The sequence below is a fragment of the Globicephala melas genome, chromosome 2, assembly GCF_963455315.2.
Source record: "Globicephala melas chromosome 2, mGloMel1.2, whole genome shotgun sequence".
NCBI classification, from domain to species: domain Eukaryota; kingdom Metazoa; phylum Chordata; class Mammalia; order Artiodactyla; family Delphinidae; genus Globicephala; species Globicephala melas.
In genome coordinates, this window is record NC_083315.2 from 74,720,091 (window position 1) to 74,746,027 (window position 25,937).

Sequence of the window (25,937 nt, forward strand, 5' to 3'; positions counted from 1 at the left end):
CAGGATAAACCCAAGGAGAAACCCGCCGACACACACAGTAATCAAATTGACAAAAATTAAAGACAAAGAAAAATTACTGAAAGCAACGAGGGAAAAAGGACAAATAACATACAAGGGAACTCCCATAAGGTTAACAGCTGATTTCTCAGCAGAAACTCCACAAGCCAGAAGGGAGTGGCACAATATATTTAAAGTGGTGAAAGGGAAGAACATACAACCAAGATTATTCTATTTGCCAAGGATCACATCCAGAATCAGTGGAGAAATCAAAAGCTTTACAGACAAGCAAAAGCTAGGAGAATCCAGCACCACCAAACCAGCTCTACAACAAATGCTAAAGGAACTTCTCTAAGTGGGAAACACAAGAGAAGAAAAGGACCTACAAAAACAAACCCAAAACAATTAAGAAAATGGTAAAGGAGCATAGATATCAATAATTACCTTAAACATGAATGGATTAAATGCTCCAACCAAAAGACACAGGCTCGCTGAATGTATACAAAAACAAGACCCATATATATGCTGTCTACAAGAGACCCACTTCAGACCTAGGGACACATACAGACTGAAAGTGAGGGGATGGAAAAAGATATTCCATGCAAATGGAAATAAAAAGAAAGCTGGAGTAGCAATACTTATATCAGATAAAATAGACTTTAAAATAAAGAATGTTATAAGAGACAAGGAAGGATACTACATGATCAAGGGATCAATCCGAGAAGAAGCTATAACAATTGTAAATATATATGCACCCAACACAGGAGCACCTCAATACGTAAGGCAACTAACAGCTATAAAAGAGGAAATTGACAGTAACGCAATAATAGTGGGGGACTTTTAACACCTCACTTACACCAATGGACAGATCATCCCAACAGAAAATTAATAAGGAAACACAAGCTTTAAATGACACAATGGACCATATAGATTTAATTGATATTTATAGGACATTCCTTCCAAAAATAGCAGATTACACTTTCTTCTCAAGTGCACATGGAACATTCTCCAGGATTGATCACATTGTGGGTCACAAATCAAGCCTTGGTAAATTTAAGAAAATTGAAATCATATCAAGCATCTTTTCCGACCACAACGCTATGAGATTAGAAATCAATTACAGCAAAAGAAACCATAAAAAACACAAATGCATGGAGGGTAAACAATACGTTACTAAATAACTAAGAGATCACTGAAGAAATTAAAGAGGAAATCAAAAAATATCTACAGACAAATTACAATGAAAACATGATGATCCAAAACCTATGGGATGCAGCAAAAGCAGCTGGGATTGACATATATACACTAATATGTATAAAATGGATAACCAATAAGAACCTGATATATAAAAAAAAAATTTTTTAAAAAAGATGACACAAACAGATGGAGAGATATACCATGTTCTTGGACTGGAAGAATCAATACTGTTAAAATAACTATACTACCCAAAGCAATCTACAGATTCAATGCAATCCCTATCAAATCACCAATGGCATTTTTTACAGAACTAGAACAAAAAGTCTTAAAATTTGTATGGAGACACAAAAGACCCCGAATAGCCAAAGCAGTCTTGAGGGAAAAAAGTGGAGCTGGAGGAATCAGAATCCCTGAATTCAGACTATACTACAAAGCTACAATAATCAAGACAATATAGTATGGGCACAAAAACAGAAATATAGATCAATGGAACAGGATAGAAAGCCCAAAGATAAACCCACGTACCTATGGTCAACTAATCTATGACAAAGCAAGCCAGGATGTACAATGGAGAAAAGACAGTCTCTTCAATAAGTGGTGTTGGGAAAACTGGACAGCTACATGTAAAAGAATGAAATCAGAACACTCCCTAACACCATACACAAAAATAAACTCAAAATGGATTAAAGACCTAAATGTAAGGCCAGACACTATAAAAGTCTTAGAGGAAAACATAGGAAGAACACTCTTTGACATAAATCACAGCAAGATCTTTTTTGATCCACCTCCTAGAGTAATGGTAATAAAAATAAACAAATGGGACCTAATAAGACTTAAGAGCTTTGTAAAGCAAAGCAAACCACAAACAAGACAAAAAGACAACCTTCAGCACGGGAGAAAATATTTGCAAACGAATCAACGGACAAAGGATTAATCTCCAAAATATATAAACAGCTCATGTAGCTCAATATTAAAAAAACAAACAACCCAATCAAACAATGGGCAGAAGACCTAAATAGACATTTCTCCAAAGAAGACATACAGATGGCCAAGAAGCACATAAAAAGCTGCCCAACATCACTAATTATTAGAGAAATGCAAATTAAAACTACAATGAGGTATCACCTCACACCAATTAGAATGGACATCAACAGAAAATCTACAAACAACAAATGCTGGAGAGGGTGTGGAGAAAAGGGAACCCTCTTATACTGTTGGTGGGAATGTAAATTGATACAGCCCCTTTGGAGAACAGTACGGAGGTTCCTTAAAAAACTAAAAATAGAGTTACCATATGACCCAGCAATCCCACTCCTGGGCATATACCCAGAGAAAACCATAATTCAAAAGACACATGCACCCCAATGTTCATTGCAGCACTATTTACAATAGCCAGGTCATGGAAGCAACCTAAATGCCCATCAACAGACAAATGGATAAAGAAGATGTGTTGTATATATATACAATGGAATATTACTCAGCCATAAAAAGGAACAAAATTGGGTCATTTGTAGAGACATGGATGGATCTAGAGATTGTCATACAGAGTGAAGTAAGTCGGAAAGAGAAAAACAAATATCGTATATTAATGCATATATGTGGAACCTATAAAAATGGTACAGATGAACTGGTTTACAAGGCAGAAATAGAGACACAAATGTAGAGAACAAACGTATGGACACCAAGGGGGGAAAGTGGTGGGGGTGGTGTGATGAATTGGGAGATTGGGATTGACATATATACACTAATATGTATAAAATAGATAACTAATAAGAACCTGCTGTATAAAAAAATAAATAAAATTAAAAAATTAAAAAAAAGAAAAGCCACTGATAGAGACCAATGAATATATCTGTAAGTAAAAATTAACTATCTTAATATAACAAAAATTGTATCTATTACCTGCTCATAGTTTAAACGTTGAATTTCTGAAATTTCTTTTGGCTTTGTATCAAGCATGTAGTCTCCTGTAAAAAGAAATGGTAAAGTTGCCTTTTAAAAATATTACTTTTTATCTAATTACAAAGGTAATATATTTTAATTATAAATTGTAGCAATAGGTAACATAAAATATTTACCCCCCCATTCAGAGAAAATCAATGTTAACTGTTAGCTAAGGTCTCACATATTTTTTTCAGTGTACATCCTATGTTTTGAACTTTCTTTTTCCTCCTCTTTATATTTAAGCATCTTTCCATGTCACTACAATAAAGCTCTAAAAGGTTTTTACCAAGTTTCACTGCTATCAGCAAGATAACTATTACCCCAATACCTTTCCAAGAATGGGTGTCATCAGTCTTCTAAATGTTTGTCATTCTTAGAAGTAAGCAAACATTTTTTTTTGCATTTAAAAAACTGGTATCTTAGTGGTTACCGGTGAGGAGAGGGGAGAGAGAGAGGTAAGAAAGGGGTATGGAATTGAGATACAAACTACTATGTATAAAATAGATAAGCAACAAGAATATATTGTATAGCACAGGGAATTAAAGCCATTATCTTGTAATAGCTTTTAATGGAGTATAATCTGTAAAAATACTGAGTCACTATGCTGTACACCTGAAACTAATATAATATTGTAAAGCAACTATACTTCCCCCAAATTGATACATTTTTATACAGGTATTTTCACTTGGTATCACCATTTTAATATATAAATGACTTTTTAAAAAATAAATTTATTTACTTATTTATTTTTGGCTGCATTGGGTCTTTGTTGCTGCACGCGGACTTCCTCTAGTTGCAGCAAGCGGGGGCTACTCTTCGTTACGGTGTGCGGCCTCCTTATTGCGGTGGCTTCTCTTGTTGCAGAGCACAGGCTCTAGGCGTGCAGGCTTCATTAGTTGTGGCATACGGGCTCAGTAGTTGTGACTCGCGGCCTCTAGAGTGCAGGCTCAGTAGTTGTGGCACGTGGGCTTAGTTGCTCCGCGGCATGTGGGATCTTCCCAGCCCAGGGCTCGAACCCGTGTTCCCTGGAACCCGTGTTCCCTGCATTGGCAGGCGGATTCTTAACCACTGTGCTACCAGGGAAGCCCCTATAAATGACTTTTAGTATACGTGATACCTTTTAAATATATGTAGCATCATTTTAATATATGCAGTAACTTTTTATCCATGTTTTGCCTTTTTAACTATGTATTAATTATATATACTTATCTTTGAATTGCCTGCCTATACAAGTATCATTTTTTTTTTTTACTGAACCACATAAAAGCTCTTTTTCAGTTAGAGGAATTAGAACATTTCCTGTTATACATGGTAAATTTTTTTTTTCCCATAATGGCTTCTGACTTTATGGTGATGTTTTTTGCCTACTTTTCACCATACAGAAATATTTAATTTCAGTATAGTCAAATTCTTCTATTATAGCTTCTGGGTTTGATGGGTTTGATGTCATGTCAGAAAGATTTTCACCTCTTCAGAGTATACAAACATTCACATATACTTTCTTCATGTAATTTTATATTTGTCTTTTTTTACGTTTAAATCTTTACCTGGAATTAATTTGATATAAACAGTGATACATGGAACTAACTTCTCAGCCAGCCTCCCAAATCACTAAGTTGATAAATTGTTTTATTAACTTTTATTTTCAAATTCAAAATAAACTTCTAAAGACTGCATCAAGTATTCTTTTAGGGACTTCCCTGGTGGCACAGTGGTTAAGAATCCGCCTGCCAGTGCAGGGGACATGGGTTCGAGCCCTGGTCCGGGAAGACCCCACATGCCAAGGAGCAACTAAGCCCATGTGCCACAACTACTGAGCCTGCGCTCTAGAGCCCGTGAGCCACAACTACTAAGCCGACGAGCCACAACTACTGAAGCCCATGCGCTTAGAGCCTGTGCTCTGCAACAAGAGAAGCCACCACAAATCAGAAGCCCATGCACCACAACAAAGATTAGCCCCCGCTTGCTACAACTAGCGAAAGCTGCGCGCAGCAACGAAGACCCAACGCAGCCAAAGATAAATACATAAATAAGTTTTTAAAAAAGTATTCTTTTAATCTCTCCAACTCTGATAATAAAGAAATTCCTACGAACATCAATATATTATTATTTTTGCTTTTATTTAGAACTTTAAGATGGCAAAATCTAACTGATAACAATTTTATTCCACCATAGGTACAGGAATTCTAAATCACTAAATTAATTCATTCACAGAAATATATAAGCAAGTGTATTTAACAAACATTTTTGAATCCTTATTATACATGGCACATTGTATATTTACATGTTGAGGTTTTAATATAGCATTTAACTGAAAACTACGCTTTGAGTAAATTTTATACATTATTTATTCAAATAATTGAGAACATATTTGCTATACTGGTATCCTATATCTCATTTAAGCTCTGTATTTATCCTGATAAAAGACTGTAGTGTATGCTTTCCTACAACTTTAATAGGGTCAGGATGCAGAACATTACATAATTCAATACTAAATGACCCTACATATGCTATCATGGATTAAAGCTTAGGTGCTAAGAATAGAATAATTATTGGGAAAGACTCAGATAAGCAACCCCTCTTTTCCTGAGGTCAGAAAAGATCTTCAGACAAGAGAAGAATGGCCTGACTAAGGGAGGCAGCCTCTGTGATGGACCTCAATGAGCCCTATAGCCTGGCATTCATACCTTTGTATAATCACCTTCCCTTGAGTGTGGACTGGATTCACTTCTAGTGAATCAAATACAACAGAATTAATGAAATGTCACTTACAAAATTATAAAAGAAAATATTGTGTCGTTTGTCATGGTGCTTTCTCATTTGCTCACTCTGAGGAATGCCACCTGCCATGTTCTGAGCTGCCTTTTGGAGATGCCCACGGCAAGGAATTGAAGGAAGCCTCTAGAGAGAGAGCCACAGAGAGCCACAGTCAATGAGGAACTGAGAACCTCAGTCTAACAACCTGTGAGGAACTGAATCCTGCCAACAACCAAGCGAGAAAGCTTGGAAGCAGATCTTCCTCAGTTGGGCCTGGAGATAAGACTGCAGCCCCAACTGACACACTGACTGCAACCTCATGAGAGACCTTAAGCTAGAGTCACTTAGCCACACCCAGATTCCTGACCTACAGATACTGTGTGATAATAAACATTCATTGTTCTAAGTGACTAAATTTTGGGGTGATATGAAGCAATAGACATCTGTATTTTTAGGAAAGTTTGTAATAGAGAATTAGATATTTTTAAAAGACTGATTTTGAGTTTTTAAGGGAGCATCTTTCAGTTTTAGATATCTAAATAAATCATCTCTTAAGAATTCTGTCTAGCTTATCTAACCTTTATAACAAAATTGGTCAACAATACTACCTCAATCAAAAATATTTATTGAGGGACTTCCCTGGTGGTCCAGTGGTTAAGAATCTGCCTTCCAATGAAGGGGATGCAGGTTCAATCCCTGGTCGGGGAACTAAGATCCCACATGCTGTGGGGCAACTAAAACCACACGCCGCGACTACTGAGCCTGCACACTCTAGAGTCCACGCACCACAACTAGAGAGCGTTCGTGCTGCAACTACTGAGCCCATGGGCTCTGGAGCCCACGTGCCACAACTAGAGAGCTCACACGCTGCCAACTACTGAGCCTGCGTGCCCTGGAGCCCGCGCGCCACAGTGAAGAGCCCATGCGCTGCAAAAAAAAGATCCCACATGCCACAACGAAGATCCTGCGTGCTGCAACTAAGACCTGACGCAGCCAAATAAATAAATAAATAAAACATTTTTAAAAAAACAGTATTTATTGAAAGTCTATTCCGTGTTTAGCAACAGGTTAACGTGTTTGGAAATGAGCGTTTCCCTTAAAAAACTAATAATTTGGTTGGGCAAAGAACATACAGGAAACAGAATAAAATAACAATAAGGTATAATAGAGTGTAAAATGTAATAAAGGCCTTAAGTACCAAGTGATTTTGAAAAGAAATATTCATAAAGCCTGTAGCACTTAGAAATATCCTTTGTAGGGGGTAGTATCTAAAGCAGAGTCAGAAAAATCGGCAGAACCTGCCAAGGCAGTGAGGGGAAAAAGCATTCTTTGAGGGAGAAAGAATGATGGGAAAAGCAAATATAAGAAACATCTTGCTATATGGGCAGTTTATAAGGAGGTTTATACATAAGATTTATGTTGCAGAGTGGTGGGAAATATGGCTGGATGGGTAAGCTTGATCAGATTATAGAAAATCATAAATAATACATCAGTAAGTTTGGCTGCTTGTGAAAGATCATAAGGGAATCTTTCTGTTTTTAAGTAGACAAGTGAAGGATGAAACTGGTGCTTTAAGAAGATAACACTGATATGTAGGCTAATTTGGAGAGTAGAGGAAACAAAAGAGCTTGCAATAAATCACATTCCGAAGTACCAGTATACAGAGAGAGGAAAGAATTTCAAAGAAAGAATCCATAAGACTTTGCTATTAATGGGATATTTCAGACAAACAGAAATTAAGAAACAAAAACCTGACAGCCACATTAGGCCAAAAAAGGAAGAGAGGGTTTGGCAGTAGGTAGTAGGTAACTTATCCCAGGTGAGCATTTGGAAAAGAGAAGACACAGTCAACTGTGGGCAAAATTAACATGCTTCAACATTGACCTCCTTTTATAGTATTTATGTTCAAAAGATAAAATAAATTACCTTTTAAAAAGTCAGACAGCACCATCATCCTAACAACCATTTTCCTTACTATAATACGATGCTAGTCTCACCATCATACAAACTGTCTTGGATGGCTAAAATCATAGTGTGTATTCTAGTTTGTGTTGTGCTTTTTTACCTCATCTTCCTAACCATTTTCTGCCTTCCACCTACACTTCTTCCCCACTTAGACCTCCTAGCACTCACTAGGAGCTTTCATGTTGCTTTCTTGAGGCCAAAGCCCTCCAACAAGCCATGTCCATATTTGACCCTGTTCTAATACTCCAGTAACAGAAATTTCCAAATTAAAATTCCCTCCTCCTCTAACCTTTGAAAAACCTAGGAAAACCTTTAATGGTTTCTTTACAATCTTTCTACTAGTGTTTGCTTATTAATGAAAAAGTATCTCTGGTTCCCCCAGAGAACTGGAGTAATCTCAAGAGAACAAAATCCAAATAGCTTAGAAAATTAAACAATTTGTTTTGGCAGGATTGGCTTTAAATAAAGTTTACTTTTGGCGAGGCAGAGTTTTCAGAATCTCTCTTCTCACATTATTCTTGCTCACTTCTCTCCCACCTCCCATTAGGATCATATTACTTTCATGCTGTCCCTGTAGATGAGTCTCCTCGCCCAGGACTTCCAAACCTCTTTAGCTACCCTAAATCTAAATATTACTTTGTCAATTTTTCTTTTTCCCTATAATTTAAAAAATTCTCTACTCTATGTTCTGCTCTCTCAGGGATTTTTAAAATCTAACAGTTAGATAAATTTAAGATACCAAGATGCACTAATTATTTTCTTTCCAAGAAAAATACCATGTTAACATTTTCTTAGTACATTTATGCAAGCCACATTGACTGTATTGTTGACACCTCCAAATAACTTGTCCACAGTACATAATCAGTAAATATTTGCTGGATAAGAAAAAGAAAAAAAAAAGGAAGAGACAAGTAGTAGGAATTTAAAATACTCTATCAAAAACACTTGAGTGGTGGAAAGGGAGAAGGGATATACTTTTGAGAATACTAGCCTTTCAGCACTTTAAAAATCATATTAGAAGGTGCCTAGATGGATAGAACACATAATTTAATCTTTCTGAGCTTTGGTTACCTCATCTGTAAAATGAAGAGATATTATAATTTATGATGCTTTTATTTCCACTCCAATCTTACCCTTTTATACTATTAGTACCTCCATTCATATGCCCTCTGCCTCTGCTCATGGGTCTCTGCCATTACAAATGCATTCTTTAGCTATGGGAACTGACAGCAAAAGAGCTCATTTTGTCTCAGAAGGTAGAATAGAAAAAGGCAAGTAGAGTGATGGTAATAACTAGCAGGCAAGAGGTTAGGTAAATGGCATCGGTCTATGATAGCACAGACAGCAGAGCCAGGATGACATAAGAAGCTGTGGAGTGGCAGCACAGTTTAAGGTTAGCACTGTCCAACAGAAATATAATGCAAGCCACAAATGCAAGCCCATATGTAACTTTAAATTTTTAGTAGCCACATTAAAAAAAGTAAAAGGAAGTAAAATTAATTTTAATAATATCTTTTATATTAAACGTCACCCCTGCTGAAACTTCCACCCATCCCGTGGGAAAATTGTCTTCTACAAAAGCAGTCCCTGGTGCCGAAAAGTTTGGGGACCGCTGCTCTAACCCATGCATTTCAGCAGGGGCGATGTTACCGCCAAGGGGGCAAAAACTGATTCTTGGAGGGTAGGGACAAAGGTATCTTAGATATTATAATGGTTTGTGGCCTTCAAAGGGCCACAGAACATGAAGAGACATACAGTATATCTGTGGTATTAAAATTTCCTGGAGTGAGTGATTAGGACAAAGATGTCTACAAAGGCTCCTTAGGGGGGCAATACTGAAAAAAAGGTGGAGAAACACTGCTCTACCCAATCTGTGCATGCTGGGAAACTTTAGGGGATGATCCTGGACCCACGTCTCTTCTCTATACTTTCTCTCTTAATGATCTCATCAATTTCCACAGATTTAAATACCATTTTTATACTAACGACTCCTAAATTCCTATCTTGAATTTCAGTGTCCTCTGGAACTCATGGTCTCTCAAATCTTCTAAGTATTTTCTTTTCTTAATGTTTCCTTCATCTTCTGCCTAAATGAAATTTGGCTCTGCCTTGATGACACTGCAGCCCTCTCAAGTGATGTCTTTTCTCTCTCATGCTTCTTTACCGGTGAGCCTGAAGGTGGATCTACTTGCTCCTTAGGGTCATTCTTTCTCTCCCTCCTCCCTAAAACTCCTCAGTTTTAAAACTCATGCTATCATATAATACTACCCATTATCCACCCACCTGGTTATAGTTCTCTACCAACTTTCAGGTCAATCTGCCTCATTCCTAGCTCACTACCTCTCTATGACACAAATCCTGCCATAATTTTTGATAATTTCAATACTCATAGAGATGACCCATCTAATACCCTGGACTTTCTGTTCCTTGCCTCTTTTCCAACAAGAATCTTATATTCCACCTTATCTCAGAAACTCATTCCCTATGATCATACAGCTTTGTTATCACCAGGCTCCAAAAATTCTTCAGCTGTATCAGGGCCTACAATCCACTAAATCCCGTCACATTTTTCAACATATTTATATCCTCATTTCCTCTTTATGCAACTTAACTATTATAGCTCATCATTATAACCACTCTCTACACATACCTTCAATTTCCTAGACTCTTTCTTCAACATACTCACTTAGCAAAAACCCAGCTCTGGTTAAATCCTGCTCCTCCACTATTCAGGCCTATACTCATGCAGCTGAGTGTGACTGAAGAAATCATACTGCCAATGTTGGCTGGTCTCACTAACCCCAGTGGTAATGCCCAGGAATAATACTTCATCTCCCCATTCACCTCCAACTTGTCTAGGCAACATCTTCCTTCTCATCTTCAACAACTCCTCCTTCATCTTCACTCTCAGCTGATAACCTGGTTTCCCGTTTCACTGAGAAAATAGAAGCACTCAAAAGACCTTCTATAAGTTACCACACCCACATCTGTCCACCTACCTGCATCTATTTTTAATACATTCTATCTTCCCTCCTTTGCTAAGGATAAAGTATCTGTACTGCCTAAGACTAATACTTCTATTTGTCTAAAATACTCTTTTCAATTCCTTTCCTTCAATTTTCTCTTTTTAAAAACAGCTTTATAGAAATGTAATTCACATACCATATAATTAACCCATTTAAAGTGTACAATTCAGTGTTTTTAAAGTATATTAATAGGATTGTGAAATTATCATCATGATCTAATTTTAGAACATTTTGGTCTCCCCTTAAAGAAACTCTATACCCATTAGCAGTCAATCTCTATTTCCCCCCTATATTCCCAAGTCCTAAGCAACCACTAATCTACTTTCTGTCTCTAAATTTGCCTATTCTGGACATTTGATATAAATGGAATCATATAATAAGTGGTATTTTGTGACTTGGCTTCTTTGACTTAGCATAATGTATTTAAGGTTTATCCATATTACAGCATGTATCAATACATTCCTTTTTATGGCTGAATAATGTTTCACTATATGGATATAACACAGTTTGTTTATCCACTCATCAGTTTATGGCTATCTGGGTTGTTTCCACTTTTAGGCTATTATTATAATGCTGCTATGAACATTCCTGTACAAGTTTTTGTGTGAAAATGTATTTTTACTTCTCTTGGATAAAGTTGTAGGATCATAGGTAATTCTATATTTAGCTTTCTAAGGAACTGACAAACTGTTTTCCACAGTAGCTTCATTATGTTACATTCCTACTGGCTATGTACAATATATAAGGGCTTCTAATTTTCCCCTGTGCCCACTCCAGTCAGGTTTTTATCCTGTGGACTCGTTGAAGTTACCAATTACCTCCTTATGGCTCAATCAATGGTCAATTTTCAGTTTTCATCCTGCGTGGCCTATTAGCAGCATTTGATTCAACTATCTCTAACTCTTCATTGAAACTCTTCATTTAGATTCTAGGAAATTAGTCTTTGGTTTTTCTTCTATATAGTTGAGCTTCTACCCATTCTTCCTCTTCCTCAGCTTCTAATCACTGGCACATCCAAGATTCAGTCTACTGATCTCTTCCCTTCTCTATCTACATTTATATTATTTGTGACTCAGTATAACTGTCATTTATATATGTTATGTGTTCCCAAATGTGTATTTACAGGCTAGATCTGTGCTGTCCAATACAATAACTAGTAGTGACATGTGGCTACATAAATTTAAATTTAATTAATTAATAAAAATTTAATTTAAAATTAATTTAATATTCAGTTCCTCAGTCACATCAGCTATATTTTAAGATATCAAGAGCCACATGTGCCTAGTGGCTATGAAACTAGACAGCACAGATATAGAACATTTCCACTGACACAGAAAGTTTTACTGTACAGCACTGATTGAGACCTCTCCTCTAGACTCTACATTTATATATCCCACTGCCTCCCTGATATCTCCACTTGAATGCCAATAAACATCCCAAAACCAAAATCCTGATATTCCTCCCTAAACATGTTCCTTCCATTTTTTCCTGTTTCAGTTGATGTTAACTCTGTCCTTCCAGTTGTTCAAACCAAAAATCATGGGGTAACCCTTGACTTCACTCTCACTCCACATTCAACTGATCGGCAAATTCAGTCAGCTCTATATTCAGAATCTGACCATATTTTATAATCTCCACTTCTACTACCCTGCTTGAAGCCACCACCATCTTTTGACAGTTTTAACAGCTTGCTAACCAATCTCCCTGCTTCTGCCTTTACACTACTAAGTTCTATTTTCAACATAACAGCCAGAGAATTCTTGTTAAACTCAAAGTCAGATCATTAGTCCTCTGTTCAAAATCCTTTAATGGCTTCCCAATCACCCACAGCAAAAGTCAAAGTTGCTATAATAGCCTAGGATACTGTACGATATGATCCCATTACCTCTAATCTCATCTCCTAATACTTCCCCTTTGCACAGTCCTTGGCAGTCATACTGGCTGTTCATCAAAAGCACTAAGCATATTTCAGCCTTTTCCATGAAATATAATTTAGAAACCACAAAGTTTAAGAATCACCAAGCTAGAGTAAAAGAGGTTTAAATAGAAATTCTATTTCCAGACATCTAGATATTGAAAGTAATCTACACTTAACTATGAGGTTCCCTAGCCAGTGAGTGGGATTAAATGACATTAATTACATAAAGAAAAAGGTCTTCGAGGGCTTCCCTGGTGGCGCAGTGGTTGAGAGTCCACCTGCCGATGCAGGGGACACGGGTTCGCGCCCCAGTCTGGGAAGATCCCACATGCCGCGGAGCGGCTAGGCCCGTGAGCCATGGCCACTGAGCCTGCGCGTCCGGAGCCTGTGCTCCGCAACGGGAGAGGCCACAACAGTGAGAGGCCCGCGTACTGCAAAAAAAAAAAAAAAGAAAGAAAAAGGTCTTCCAAAAGCTCTAATCTCAATTACTTCACTAAACTTACACCTCACAAAAAAAAAATCAGTTAGCTAGTTGTCTGGAATGCCATAAATAAACTAATCAGCTAATAAAATTTTTTAAAATAAAAATTTAATTACTAAACAACTGTAAGAATATGGATTAAGATTTCCGATTTGGTAATAGTATAAATATATAAATTCTTATTTGCTAAATTGTAAAAGACCACAGGGTGATATACAACAACCTACTCTGTAAACAAGTTCTACTCAATGCAACTGGTCTGCAAACTGTGTAGTATGGTCTGTTTTGAAATAAGAATCTTGCATAAGAATGCAATTCAATACACTGCTTCCTTCATCAAGAAAAACTGGCCATCAAAAAATTTCAGATGGACTAAAATGTTTTACACTCTAGTATAAGCCTCTATTTCATTGCAGACCGGTAACTAACATTGTATAGACTGACAGAGGTCCATGAATCATATTTTGGGTAGCACTGCTCTAAATCACCTCCTGGGTTTTAATTCAAGTCTACTCAATATTTTAAAACACTACCTACATTCAATGTTAGAGTTTTTGTGCCATTTCCCACTCTGTAGTTTATTGGAATTAATATGTACCTTGTTTTCTAGATGTCACTAGTCTCTTTATTTATATTAAAGAATTTTAATGCTGGTCAGAAAGAAGGCATCCAATAACAGAAACATACTGATAAAATTTTTTAATTAAGAGATTAAAAATTATAACTTAAAAATAGCCTAAAAAAGGTGAAATTTGGTAATATATTAGCTTTGAAAACTTTGGTTTATTTTGAAAGAGATATAAAAATCATTCACTTTTCAACACTAACCTAAATATTCCATCAGCTGTTCAGCAGTTATGATTTCCATCATCGGTGGAAGTTTCACCTGAAAAACAAAGTATTTTTCTATAAAATCAAATGTTTTAGATAATTAAAGTGTTTCTTCAGTCAGAAACACAAGTATGTATGTGTATTATATGTATCTACTATAGGTATACAACACTCACATTTAAAAATCTTTGTAACTAATCTTTAATACAACAAAGCCAATCCTATCATCATAAAATTTACAGGGTGATACAAGATCTCAGAGAGTCAATGAGAAATCTATTTTCAAAGCCAAGTGCTATGCCTTTCGTCATCCATCCTGATTGTCATTATGCACCTGCAGCAGTGTCCTGCATGATAGAAAATACAGTTTAAGGGCAGGAAGAGGCACCGAACATGTTTTGACAGGTCACCCATGCAGCAGTTTTACTGAAGACAGGCTTAACACAGGTCAGTATTCCATTACTTCAGTCTACCTGGGCCATTTTTTTTTGTTGAGTAGCTAAAATGAATACAGTATAAAGGATGGTCATAAACTGAAGGATTCATACTATATGAGTCAACCTGTAAAACTTAAAAACAGGCAAAATTAAACTTTACTGTTTAGAGCTGTATATGTATAAAGAAAAGAAAATGGATACTATAAAAATTAGGACTGTGGTTAACCCTAGGGATAAGAGAAGGAGTTATAGTTGTAACAGGACACATAAGAGGCCTCTGGGGTGCTGGCAATGCTCTATATCTTGACTTGCATGGTAGTTCCACTGTTTGCTTTATGATAACTTGTTAAACTGGACATCTCTGTTTTATGTACTTTTCTGTATGCGCTATATGTCACAATAAAAAGGTTAAAAGTAGATATATACGTTATAGTCATACTTAAGTTTCAAAAGTTATGTCAGCTGCAACACAGTCTAAATGAATTTTTCAAATGAATTATCAGATGAATTACACAGATATTACAGCCAATGATTGTAAATATTTTAGCTGACTTATTGAAAAGCATACTCCTTGGTATATTCATGGAAGAAAAATAAGTACTGTAGGATTCAAACTCGAACAAAATAATTAACATAGCAATGACAGAATAGCAGCATAATTAAAAATTCCTCAGGAATTACTATTTCAGGATCTTTTAAATCAGCAATTTCTCCAACAACAAGTGTTGAAGAAGGTGCTCTGGATCTTTATGTTACCAAATGTAGTAACAGTATGTCACAATTTTTTGTTTTAATTAATGAATAAAGTAAGTGCTAAAAAAGATCCCTGTAAAACAGAACAGTTTTAGACCCTCTGAAAGCATACATGACAGTTGGTACTTATAAGTTAGTCATCCAGTGGCTTTATCACTCAGTGAAAACCAAGAGTTGCCATGGAGGTTTTGATCATTACTTGTTTCTAAATTATTCTTATTTTCTAGGACACTTTTTAAAATTGTAATAGACTTTTTTCTTTTTTTTTTTTTTTGGCTGCGCCGCATGGCATGCAGGATCTCAGTTCCCCGACCAGGGATAGAATCCACGCCCCCTGCAGTGGAAGCACAGAGTCTTAACAACTGGACCACCAGGGAAGTCCCAGAAATTGTAATAGACATTTTTTTTGGAGCAGTTTTAGGTTTACAGAAAAATTCAGCAGAAAGTACAGAGAGTTCCCATAAAGAGTACATTTTTCAAATTGAAACTCATTGGCAAATTATAGTCCCCTGCTTGTTTTTCTAAATAAAGTTGTATTGGGTGTCACTCTCATTTGTTTATGTACTGTCTTTGGCTGCTTTTGCACTATAATAACAGAGCTGAATCTTTGCAACAGAGACGATATGGCCCACAAAGCCTAAAATATTTACTATCTGGTCCTTTACAGGAAAAGTATGTTGATCCCTGCTTTAGATGATCTTAACTGCTTTTAGATAATATTTTATCAAGGTGTTTCAATACCACTTTGAAGGTCTGATATTTAAACCAGTAGTTTATATACACTGTGAATATTTACATTCTGAATAACTGTCAGACCACTCTGAAAGTCCAGTTTTCACCTAACAATGCTTCTTAAATGAGACCTATATATTCTTTTATTCCAGACAAATTCAGTGCAGAAATATATTCACCAGAAAATCCCATAAACAAATAGCTTATCCTCTTTTGGTCAATGTAGTAATCCCACTATAAAATTGTCAATAAGAAACCAAGGCACTAACAAGTGTATGTATTTGGGAAATACATTCTACAATCCTAGATTTCTACAAATAGATGATTTCAGGGTTTAGTCTTGAAATTTCCAAATAATAACAACTGCCTATCATGTCTTGCTTCAAACATTTGAAATAGGAAATGACAACCTTTATAGAGATTTTAGAAGTGGGACAACAAATACACAAATATTTTAACTATTCCCAAGCATACTGAGTGGTATATTCATTTCCCGAATCTTAGCCAACAAAATATTATGGATGTTCACTAAAGCTAGGGACAAAAGAGTACAATAGTGAAGAAATGTCTGCCTCCCTCCCACTAATACTTTGGAGCCATCAACAGATCTTAATTTTTTTTAACCACAAAATGATCTTCCGGAATGCTTGCTTCTCTTTTTGCTTCCCTCCAGCACCATCACCACAAAAGCAAATGCTGAAGATTTTGTTAATGATCGTAAGACTTTCTTTCCTTTGTCTCTTTAGAGTCTATTAAAGAAAAAACAGGTTATGGGAAAGTTAGCTAAGGATACAGAATTTTAAATTGTGGCATTCTGTCTGAATCTCTAAATTTTAAATGTTATGATGAAAAACAGACAAACAAATGAAGTATGACCTAGGTTCTCAGATGGTCCTCTTTTAGTAATAATCTATAACATATTGTTTACAAGTAAATTAATGTATTCAAGGACATCTGGAAGGTACTCTAAGTAGTTTAAATATTCTTCCTAAAATTTGACCAAAACCTCTCAGTACATATTCACACACAGTTTCAAATTAATAGAGTCCAAATAAAATGAAGCTTTTATTATCTAGGAAAATAAATTATGTCCTATCCTGTAAATATTTTATTATTCTAACTAGATTTCTATTAAAATTAATATTTAAATAAAATATTTAATATTAAACACTTAAATTAACAAAAGAATATTTAAATTAACAAAAGGAAATAGCTACTACAACTCTATATATTCAACTATAGGATAAAACATCATTAATTCAGCCCAATTATTCTGTAATTCTTAGTCATTCGAAGAGTAAAGTATACTTGAGAACAGACTCAAGAGAGACCAAAAATAAAAATAACAAAACCTGCTTAAAGTGTTAATATCCTGAACAGAAATGTAAAACATCTCAAAAGTGATATGCCAAGATTTTGATACCTATAATTTTGATATAGGGGAGAGGTGGGAAAAAAATGCAGGGGACCCAGTAATAACAAATAAGGAACAGTCTACATAGCTAACGGTAAGTATGAAAATGACCAGCCAAAGAACATTGTTAAATGTTTAATTAGAATACCAATTAATAAGTACTCAAGAAATACAGTTTGGGGCTTCCCTGGTGGCGCAGTGGTTAAGAATCCGCCTGCCAATGCAGGGAACACGGGTTCGAGCCCTGGTCCGGGAAGATCCCACATGCTGCGGAGCAACTCAGCCCGTGTGCCACAACTACTGAGCCTGTGCTCTGGAGCCCGCGTGTCACAACTACTGAAGACAGCACACCCTAGAGCCCGTGCTCTGCAACAATCAATCAATGTGATACACCACATTAACAAACTGACAAAAAATCATATGATCATCTCAATAGATGCAAAAAAAGCTTTTGATAAAATTCAACATCGATTTATGATAAAAACTCTCAACAAAGTGGGTATAGCGGAAACATAACTCACCATAATAGAGACCATTTATGACAGGGCCACAGCTAACATCATACTCAATGGTGAAAAGCATTTCACCATTTCCTCTCAGATCAGGAACAAGACAAGGATGCTCAACCATTTTTTTTTTTTTTTTTTTTTTTTGGCCATCCAGTGTGGCTTGTAGGATCTTAGTTCCCGGACCAGGGATTGAACCTGTGCCCCCTGCAGTGGAAGTGCAGATTCCTAACCCCTGGACCACCAGGAAATTCCCATTACCACTTTTAATCAACATAGTATTAGAAGTCCTAACCACAGCAACCAGACAAGAAAAAGAAATAAAAGGAATCCAAACTGGAAAAGAAGTAAAACTGTCACTGTTTACAGATGACATGCTATACATAGAAAATCCTAAAGACACCAGCAAAGCTACCAGAACTCATCAATGAATTTGGTAAAACTGCAAGATACAAAATTAATATACAGACTTCTAAAAACAGCAACACTTTCTTTCAATGAAATCTTATATAAAACGTTATCTGAAATATATGTATATATATATGTGTGTGTGTGCGTGTGTATTTTTTTTTGGCTGTGCTGCACAGCATGTGGGATCTTAGTTCCCCAGCCAGGGATCAAACCCGTGCCCCCTGCAGTGGAAGCACAGAGTCTTAACCACTGGACCTCCAAGGAAGTCCCGTGAAATATATTTTAAATGAATAACTGACAGAACTTTATGACCAGTGAAAAGTGAAGGATGATGGGAAAAGAAAAACTGAAGTTGACTCTAAGGCTCAGGGAACTCTAAAACTTAAGATCCATACATTTAATAAAAATAAGACATTTGGTAAGGGAAGGTAAGTTTGTAGAAGAAAATGATGTCTGCTTCATAACTGTGAAATTTAGTTTGACATTCAAACAGAAAGTTGAGTTGGAACTCAGGAGACAAAAATTTTTTTTTTTTAATATTTAGTTAGTTGCACCAGGTGGGCTCCTTAGTTGCGGCTCGCATGCTCCTTAGTTGCAGCATGCAGGCTTCTTAGTTGTGGCATGCATGTGGGATCTAGTTCCCTGATCAGAGATCGAACCTGGGCCTCCTGCATTGGGAGCATGGAGTCTTAACCACTGTGCCATGCAGGGAAGTCCCAGGAGACAAATATTTTTAATTTGTCCGTGAATTATTTGATTCCTGTGCTGTAGTCTGTTTTTGCATTACTTATGGTAAAAAGGATCACTAAATAATACAATTTCTTGGGAATTCCCTGGTGGTCCAATGGTTAGGGCTCTGCACTTCCACTGCAGGGGGTGTGGGTTCAATCCCTGGTTGGGGAACTAAGATCCTGCAAGCAGCACAGCACGTTCAAAAAAAAAAAAATTTCTTCTCAGTTCAAGTTTCACTGATTTTGAATATGTGGCAAATCATATAGTATTTGTAATTTTTTTAAGTTGAAATTGTGAAGAAATTATAATATAAGTATTATTAATGGGAATCAAGGAGACGAAATGCAGCTTTTTTCAAAATAAGGGCTAAAAAACTTAAGGATCCCTTCAACATGCCTTTAATTCTGGCTCCAGCAAATAAACATGTATTATAAGCTATTATACATCATGCTTTATATTCTAATTTCTTAGAGGTAATATTCATTTATTATTAAGAATAATTACTGTACTTAAAAATACTAAAAATCTAACTGACTTTCTACATGCCATCAGTATTTCAAATCAGGAAAATTTAATAAGAGACAACTTTCAACTTCGGCCAATTTGAAACACCTTTACCCTCAATGTTTATCAGAACTTAGACTCCATTCTCAGAGTAATATTGAGGCCTATTTAAAACTATTTAAAACCATCAGAAACTGCAGATATATTCACATGTATTAGATTTTCAAGAATGTCCTATTTTATACGCAATTCAAAGGTTTTAGAACAATGAAGAATGTTTTTCCAGTGAAATTTTCCCAGTAAAAGATGTATAATAAAAGAAGACATCTTGGTGCTTCCCTGGTGGTGCAGTGGTTAAGAATCTGCCTGCCAATGCAGGGGACACGGGTTCCAGCCCTGGTCTGGGAAGATCCCACATGCTGTGGAGCAACTAAACCCATGCGCCACAACTAAGCTTGCGCTCTAGAGCCAGCGAGTCACAACTACTGAAGCCAGTGGGCCTAGAGCCCATGCTCTGCAACAAGAGAAGCCACCACAATAAGAAGCCCGCGCACCACAATGAGGAGTAGCCCCCGCTCACCACAACTAGAGAAAGCCCGCGTGCAGCAACGAAGACCCAAGGCAGCCAAAAATAAATAAATAAGTTTATAAAAATAAATAAATATAAATAAATACAACTTTTTTTAAAAAAGGCATCTTTAGTTCAAATTTCACTGGACTTATATTTAAGCAGCTCAGCAAGCTTACCATGCTGAAAATATACCCAAAGAAAAAGTGACAGTGAAACATTTATATTAATTGCTTGAAAGACAGATGAGAATAAGATAAGACAAGAGAACAGTTAAAAGGCTACTAAAGTAGTCCAGAAGAGAGACGAAAGTGGCCTGAACTAGGGTAGTGGCAGGAGAGAGAAAACTTAACTACTGAAAATATCAAAGAAAATACTTAATAAACTTTGATGGTAAAGGCAAGCTCGTTCACCACAGAACTCAAGAAAGGCTCTGAAATTGGAAGTGTCAGATAATTGAGAGGACATGAGATAAAACACAGGGGGCTAAAAACAGAAGGAATCTGTACAAAGAACAGATCCCCAGGATTTGTTCTAAGGAATCGTGAAGTCTATTTCTGCTTCTCTGACTTTATCACTAGCTCTTCTTCCACCCTGGTTTGTCCCAGGCCTATTGTCCACCAGGCTTACTGTCACCTTGAATTTCAACTTTCCAACCAAATATCTGAAGTAAGAGCTCAGGTTCTGAAGTGGGTATAAACTTACCTTGAGTAAGTTATTTACATTTTATGCACCTCAATTTTCTATGTATGTAAAATAGGAACAATATCTACACAAGGATTTCCTGATGTGGTTGAGAAAATTAAAAGAGAAATTGCATAGGGGCTTCCCTGGTGGCACAGTGGTTGAGAGTCCGCCTGCCGATGCAGGGGACATGGGTTCGTGCCCTGGTCCAGGAGGATCCTACATGCCGCAGAGCGGCTAGGCCCGTGAGTCATGGCCACTGAGCCTGCGAGTCCGGAGCCTGTGCTCCGCAATGGGAAAGGCCACAACGGTGAGAGGCCCGCGTACCACAAAAAAAAAAAAAAGAGAGAGAAATTGCATATAATACATGTAGAATACTTAGCATAGTATCTGGACATAAACATAATTGAGTACTTACTGTTATTATTCAAAGCCCTAGGATTACTGATACCACCTGTGCTCAAATGTCCTTCACCTGGGACTTAACAGTGACAAGGATGGAAGGAGAATGGGAAGGTTTTCCACTGAAGGACTACTCATAGCAAAGGCAGAGGAGAAAATGAGGACATCACTAATAGGACAACTAACACAGGGAGTATTCATAATCTCATCTGCCCATATCCACTTTATCTGACAAACCCAGAGATATTACACCAATCCTAATTCTTAGGAGAGACTGGAAATGAAAGCCTCGGAAGTGTTGCTTGCACCTTTTGTGTAAACAAAACTCTACCACTGTGTGAAGTTTTTAATCTCTTCTTACAGGATCTATATTAAAAAACAAACAGGGTGGGCACAGGCTAAAATGGAATCTTCAGCTCACCATCTGTTTTTCCATTTTTATAAGTAATACACTTGGAAATCCTCAAAAGAGCTTTGTGCCTACTTTAGGAAAAGGGGAATATGAGAAAATTTGTGCAATTGCAATATTCCTATGAGGGAAGTAAAAAAAGAAGGTAAAACCTAGTCAAAAGTAAGAAGAGGTATCTGTGAAAAGGTATGAGAAAAGAAAAGTCATCAAGGAGGGAGGGAGAATTAGAGCAAAAGCTTTCTGGTAAGAAGCTCACCCTCTGCAGGTGATAATGAGACAGAGGATATGTCCGCTGGAACTTCACTGAATTTTCTGCTAATGGCCTTTTGCTCATTTTGCTCTTGGGTCACTCATCTTTTTCTTTCTAATTTATAAGGGCTCTCTGTAAATTAAGAAATTAGCTCTTAGACACATACAGTAATCTAGCAGATAATTCCCTTAGTTTGTAGTGTGTGTTTTGACTTGACTTAGTTCCTGGTGAAGTTTTTTGGGGAAGGGGTATCTTTTTGTCCTTTTTCTTTTTTTTAACCTTAAGTTTTTTGTTTTTTACTGAATCAAATGTATCAATTTTTATTTTATATTGATAGTTTCTAGGTTTAATGTCTGGAACAACAAGCCTAAGGTAAACAAACTTGCTTAAGAATCCTGCTGTTCCTCCCTTGATGTGGAGTAGGAGATCGTCTCAGCACCTGCTAAGCAAAGAAAGAAGAGGAAGAATTTCCCACCCAAAGGATTAGGGAGGAGAGGGGATATGCTTCCAGCATCTTAAATCAGAATAGTGCATTCAGTCTTCCACTAAAATGCTACATAATAATTAGATACATAATGATTAGATATTACAATGCTATATGTCTTCTATTATAATGTACAGTATAAGTTATATATATATATGTGTATATATATATATATTTTTTTGAGTATGTGGGCCTTAGAACCTATATTCTTTCTATAAGAAAACAAAAGTGTGACAAAGCAGGGACTCCCTCTATTATTAAAGTAATACCTTCATAAACATAAAAATATTAAGGCAGAAGCTTTTAAAAATGTTTCATAATGCAAAATTTGAATCATATGGAAAAGCCAAAAAGTAACAGCATAGTGAACTTCCAAGTACCCATCACTCTGCTTCAGTATTTATAACATAGGCCAATAACATCAGAAAGTAAATTTTATATTTTATGTATCTTCTGACTTGATTTTTATAAACACAACTGATTAATTGGGCCACAGCCCTCAAATGAAAAATGGCATTATTTTATGAAAGATTAAAGAAAAACTATTAAAAAAACACCAAAAAAAAAAGTCTAAAATAAAGAAGCAAAATGAAAATGTATTCTAAGACTTCAATTTGGGTCAATTTACCTGGTGTCGGCTAAAGAGAGTTAGAAATTTGAGCTTGAATTAAATTTAATGAACAGATTTCCTTCTTTCTTGATTTGTTGGATTATCACAGCTCAACTATTTTACAGATGAGTGATGATCACCTACTTTCCATCAGTCCTAAACCAACACTTTTCATTAAAACTCTAACATTTCCAACTCAGTACTTACCATGTTTGATCATTTTAACTGTCATCTCTCACCCAGAATCATCATGGTACTTACTTCCTTTGAATCACTCAAATCTTCCTAATGTATTCAGTTTATTGATTTTTTTGTTTTTTTAGTTCCTCAACCAGGGACCGAACCCGTGCCCCCTGCAGTGGAAGCGCAGAGCCTTAACCACTGGACTGCTAGGAAATTCCTTACTGATTTTTCTCATTACTTCATTCTCCCCCAAAAAAGATGATCAACTGTTTTACTTTCAATTCTTAATTCCATTGACTCTCCATGAATCAACCCTTGAAAAGCCCAATACATGATAATCCTAACCAGACATTCTTCCTGCTCCTATTTCCAGAGATGAGAGAACTATTTTGGGGGGGGGTGGAAGCAAAATTGACATACTAGAAGTTTTAAAAGAATACCCCAATTTATCCATGGCCACTGAGTACTTTCTGCTTATGCCTCAAATTCCTAGGCATAATCTTCAATGAGATGAGAACTTCTTTAAAACACAACATAATTTTCTCACAAAATTCACCCTTCGATGCTTTACAACTTCTCTCCTTAATTACTGGCAAGTTCAATAGCTATTACTGATGAGATCATCTGTTATTCTGCCAAAATGGAGAATGAGGCCTCAATTTTCATGTCTCTCTATCTTAACATGACCTTGTCTTTGTATCTTCCTTCCATTACTTCAGAAAAAAAGATTGTTGTTTTCCTCTGAAGAGAATTTTACCACCTATTCTGAGGACTCCATGTTATCCTGACTTTTTAGCGACCTTGTTCTCATATCTGTCCTTTTTGGCAAAATCTTTCCTACTCCACCAGTTCCTTGATGCTGCTGCATTTAACAATGATAACTGACCTTTTTTTTTTTTTTTTAAATTAGAGTCTCTCTCCCACACTACTATCATGACTTTGTCCTATCTCTAGTTCTCATTTACATCTCAAATTGTGCCTATACTGATTTCTTTTACACTCTCTCATCTTTACTGCTTAGCATTCCCTTTTCCCCAGCAACTTTATTCCTCTGTTTTCCTCTTTATTCCTCTGTTTTCTCTGTGTCTACTGGAGAACTGGATGGAAGAGGGAGCGAGAAAATAGAGGGAGGATGTTTATAATGGCAATTTGCAGTTCCTCACATATACTGGGATGACAAATAGTTGAGAACTATTCACCACTCTCTTTGGAGAATTCATGTATTCTCACTGATACCATACTTATATCTATGCAATAATTCTCCAGTTCAATTTTTCTCATAATTTTTACGTCTTTCCTGAGGCCCATTCTATGTTTCTGGAGGCATAATGAACATTTATATTTTTATGTCCCACTAACAGATAATTCCAACCTGACACAGCCAAACTCTGACATCAACTTTCCCATCTAAAACACATTCTCTACCTTTTGAATGATCCAACCAATCCTTATTATCCAATTAGAAAAAGTGTCACATCCTTCATTTCCTATATCCAGATAGCAATCAATTCATCATTTAGGCTGTGACATTATCCTCAACAGAGAGAAGGGGCAGAGAATTTCCCATCCAAAAGAGCTATCCTCATCAATTCTTCCTGCTACACTCATTACAATCTCACCTCCAGTCTAATCTCAAATGAAAAGACCCCTTTCTTTATGTCATTCCTCTATCCAGTAATTTATAGTAGCTTCCTATTATCAGCTGTATATAAAGTCTAAACATGTCTAATGATGGGTCCTCTGAAATCTGACAACTACCTTCATACCCTATTTAGTATTTTGCTCTACTACGGCATTTCTCAAACTTTTTGGTCTCAAGACCCTCTTCAGTCCTAAAAATTATTTAGGATCACAAAGAGCTCTTGTTTAAGTGGATTATATCTATCAAGATTTACCATACTAGAAATAAAAATTGAGAAAAATTTTAAACACAAGAATGCACAAGCACAGATTCTGTTAACTGTCAGAGCAATTATGTCATCACACATCATACAGCCTGAAAAACTCTTACTGACACTGAGAGAATGAGAGCGAAAAAGGCAAAAAAAACCTGAGTACTATTATGAACAGTACTGACCTCAGAAGCCCTGGCTCACTTTGAGAACACTGCTCTATCCAACCTTGCTTCTCTTAATCGATCTCCTCATCAATCACTGATGATTACTGATGAGTAATTTTTGTGTGCATCAATAGCCTTGAGGCAGAAAAAAGGCTAAGAACCAAAGATTTATAAAACAATCTCGAAGTACCTTAGCATGCCTGCTCATTCAGAGTCTAACCCACCTATCAATTTTATTTCCTGCTACTGCCATTTCCTTCTCCTCCTCCACTGCACTCCAAGCAAGGTTGGAGTCTCCAAATAGAAAAAACCTTTTTCTGCTTCAGCGTCTTTGAACACACTATTCCCTCTGCCTCGAAGGAACTTCTCTTACTCATCCATCAGACCCAGTACACAGGTTACCTCTTCTGTGAAGCTTTCCCTTGACATGTTCCATTGCCAATTACACTTTTCTCTGTAATTCCATAGCGTATTTAGAACTTCTACATTGCAATGTGGTTATTGTTTATATGTCTGTCTCCCCATTACTAATGAGCTACATGAGGGCACACGTGCATCTTACTCATCTTTGTATTTCTAGTACCTCACATATAGTGGGAACGCAAATGTATGCTGTCTTTCAAAGACCAATTCAATGCTCATCTATCCCCAAATATTTGAGACCACGGTACTTGCTCTTTCCT

At 36.5% G+C, this 25,937-nt stretch overlaps 1 protein-coding gene across 15 annotated transcripts in view; it reads right to left on the bottom strand.

The window, feature by feature from the left end:
- The window catches only part of MINDY2 (MINDY lysine 48 deubiquitinase 2), a 115,783-nt gene that overhangs the window by 87,131 nt on the left and 2,715 nt on the right, over positions 1-25,937 (bottom strand). For all 15 annotated transcript variants that reach the window (XM_060294203.2, XM_060294202.2, XM_060294201.2 and 12 more), the window contains exons 2-3: positions 14,114-14,171; positions 3,097-3,161 (exon numbers count right to left, since the gene is read on the bottom strand). In XM_060294203.2, coding sequence (XP_060150186.1) covers positions 3,097-3,161; positions 14,114-14,171 — 123 coding nt within the window. The remainder of the gene's footprint in view (positions 1-3,096; positions 3,162-14,113; positions 14,172-25,937) is intronic.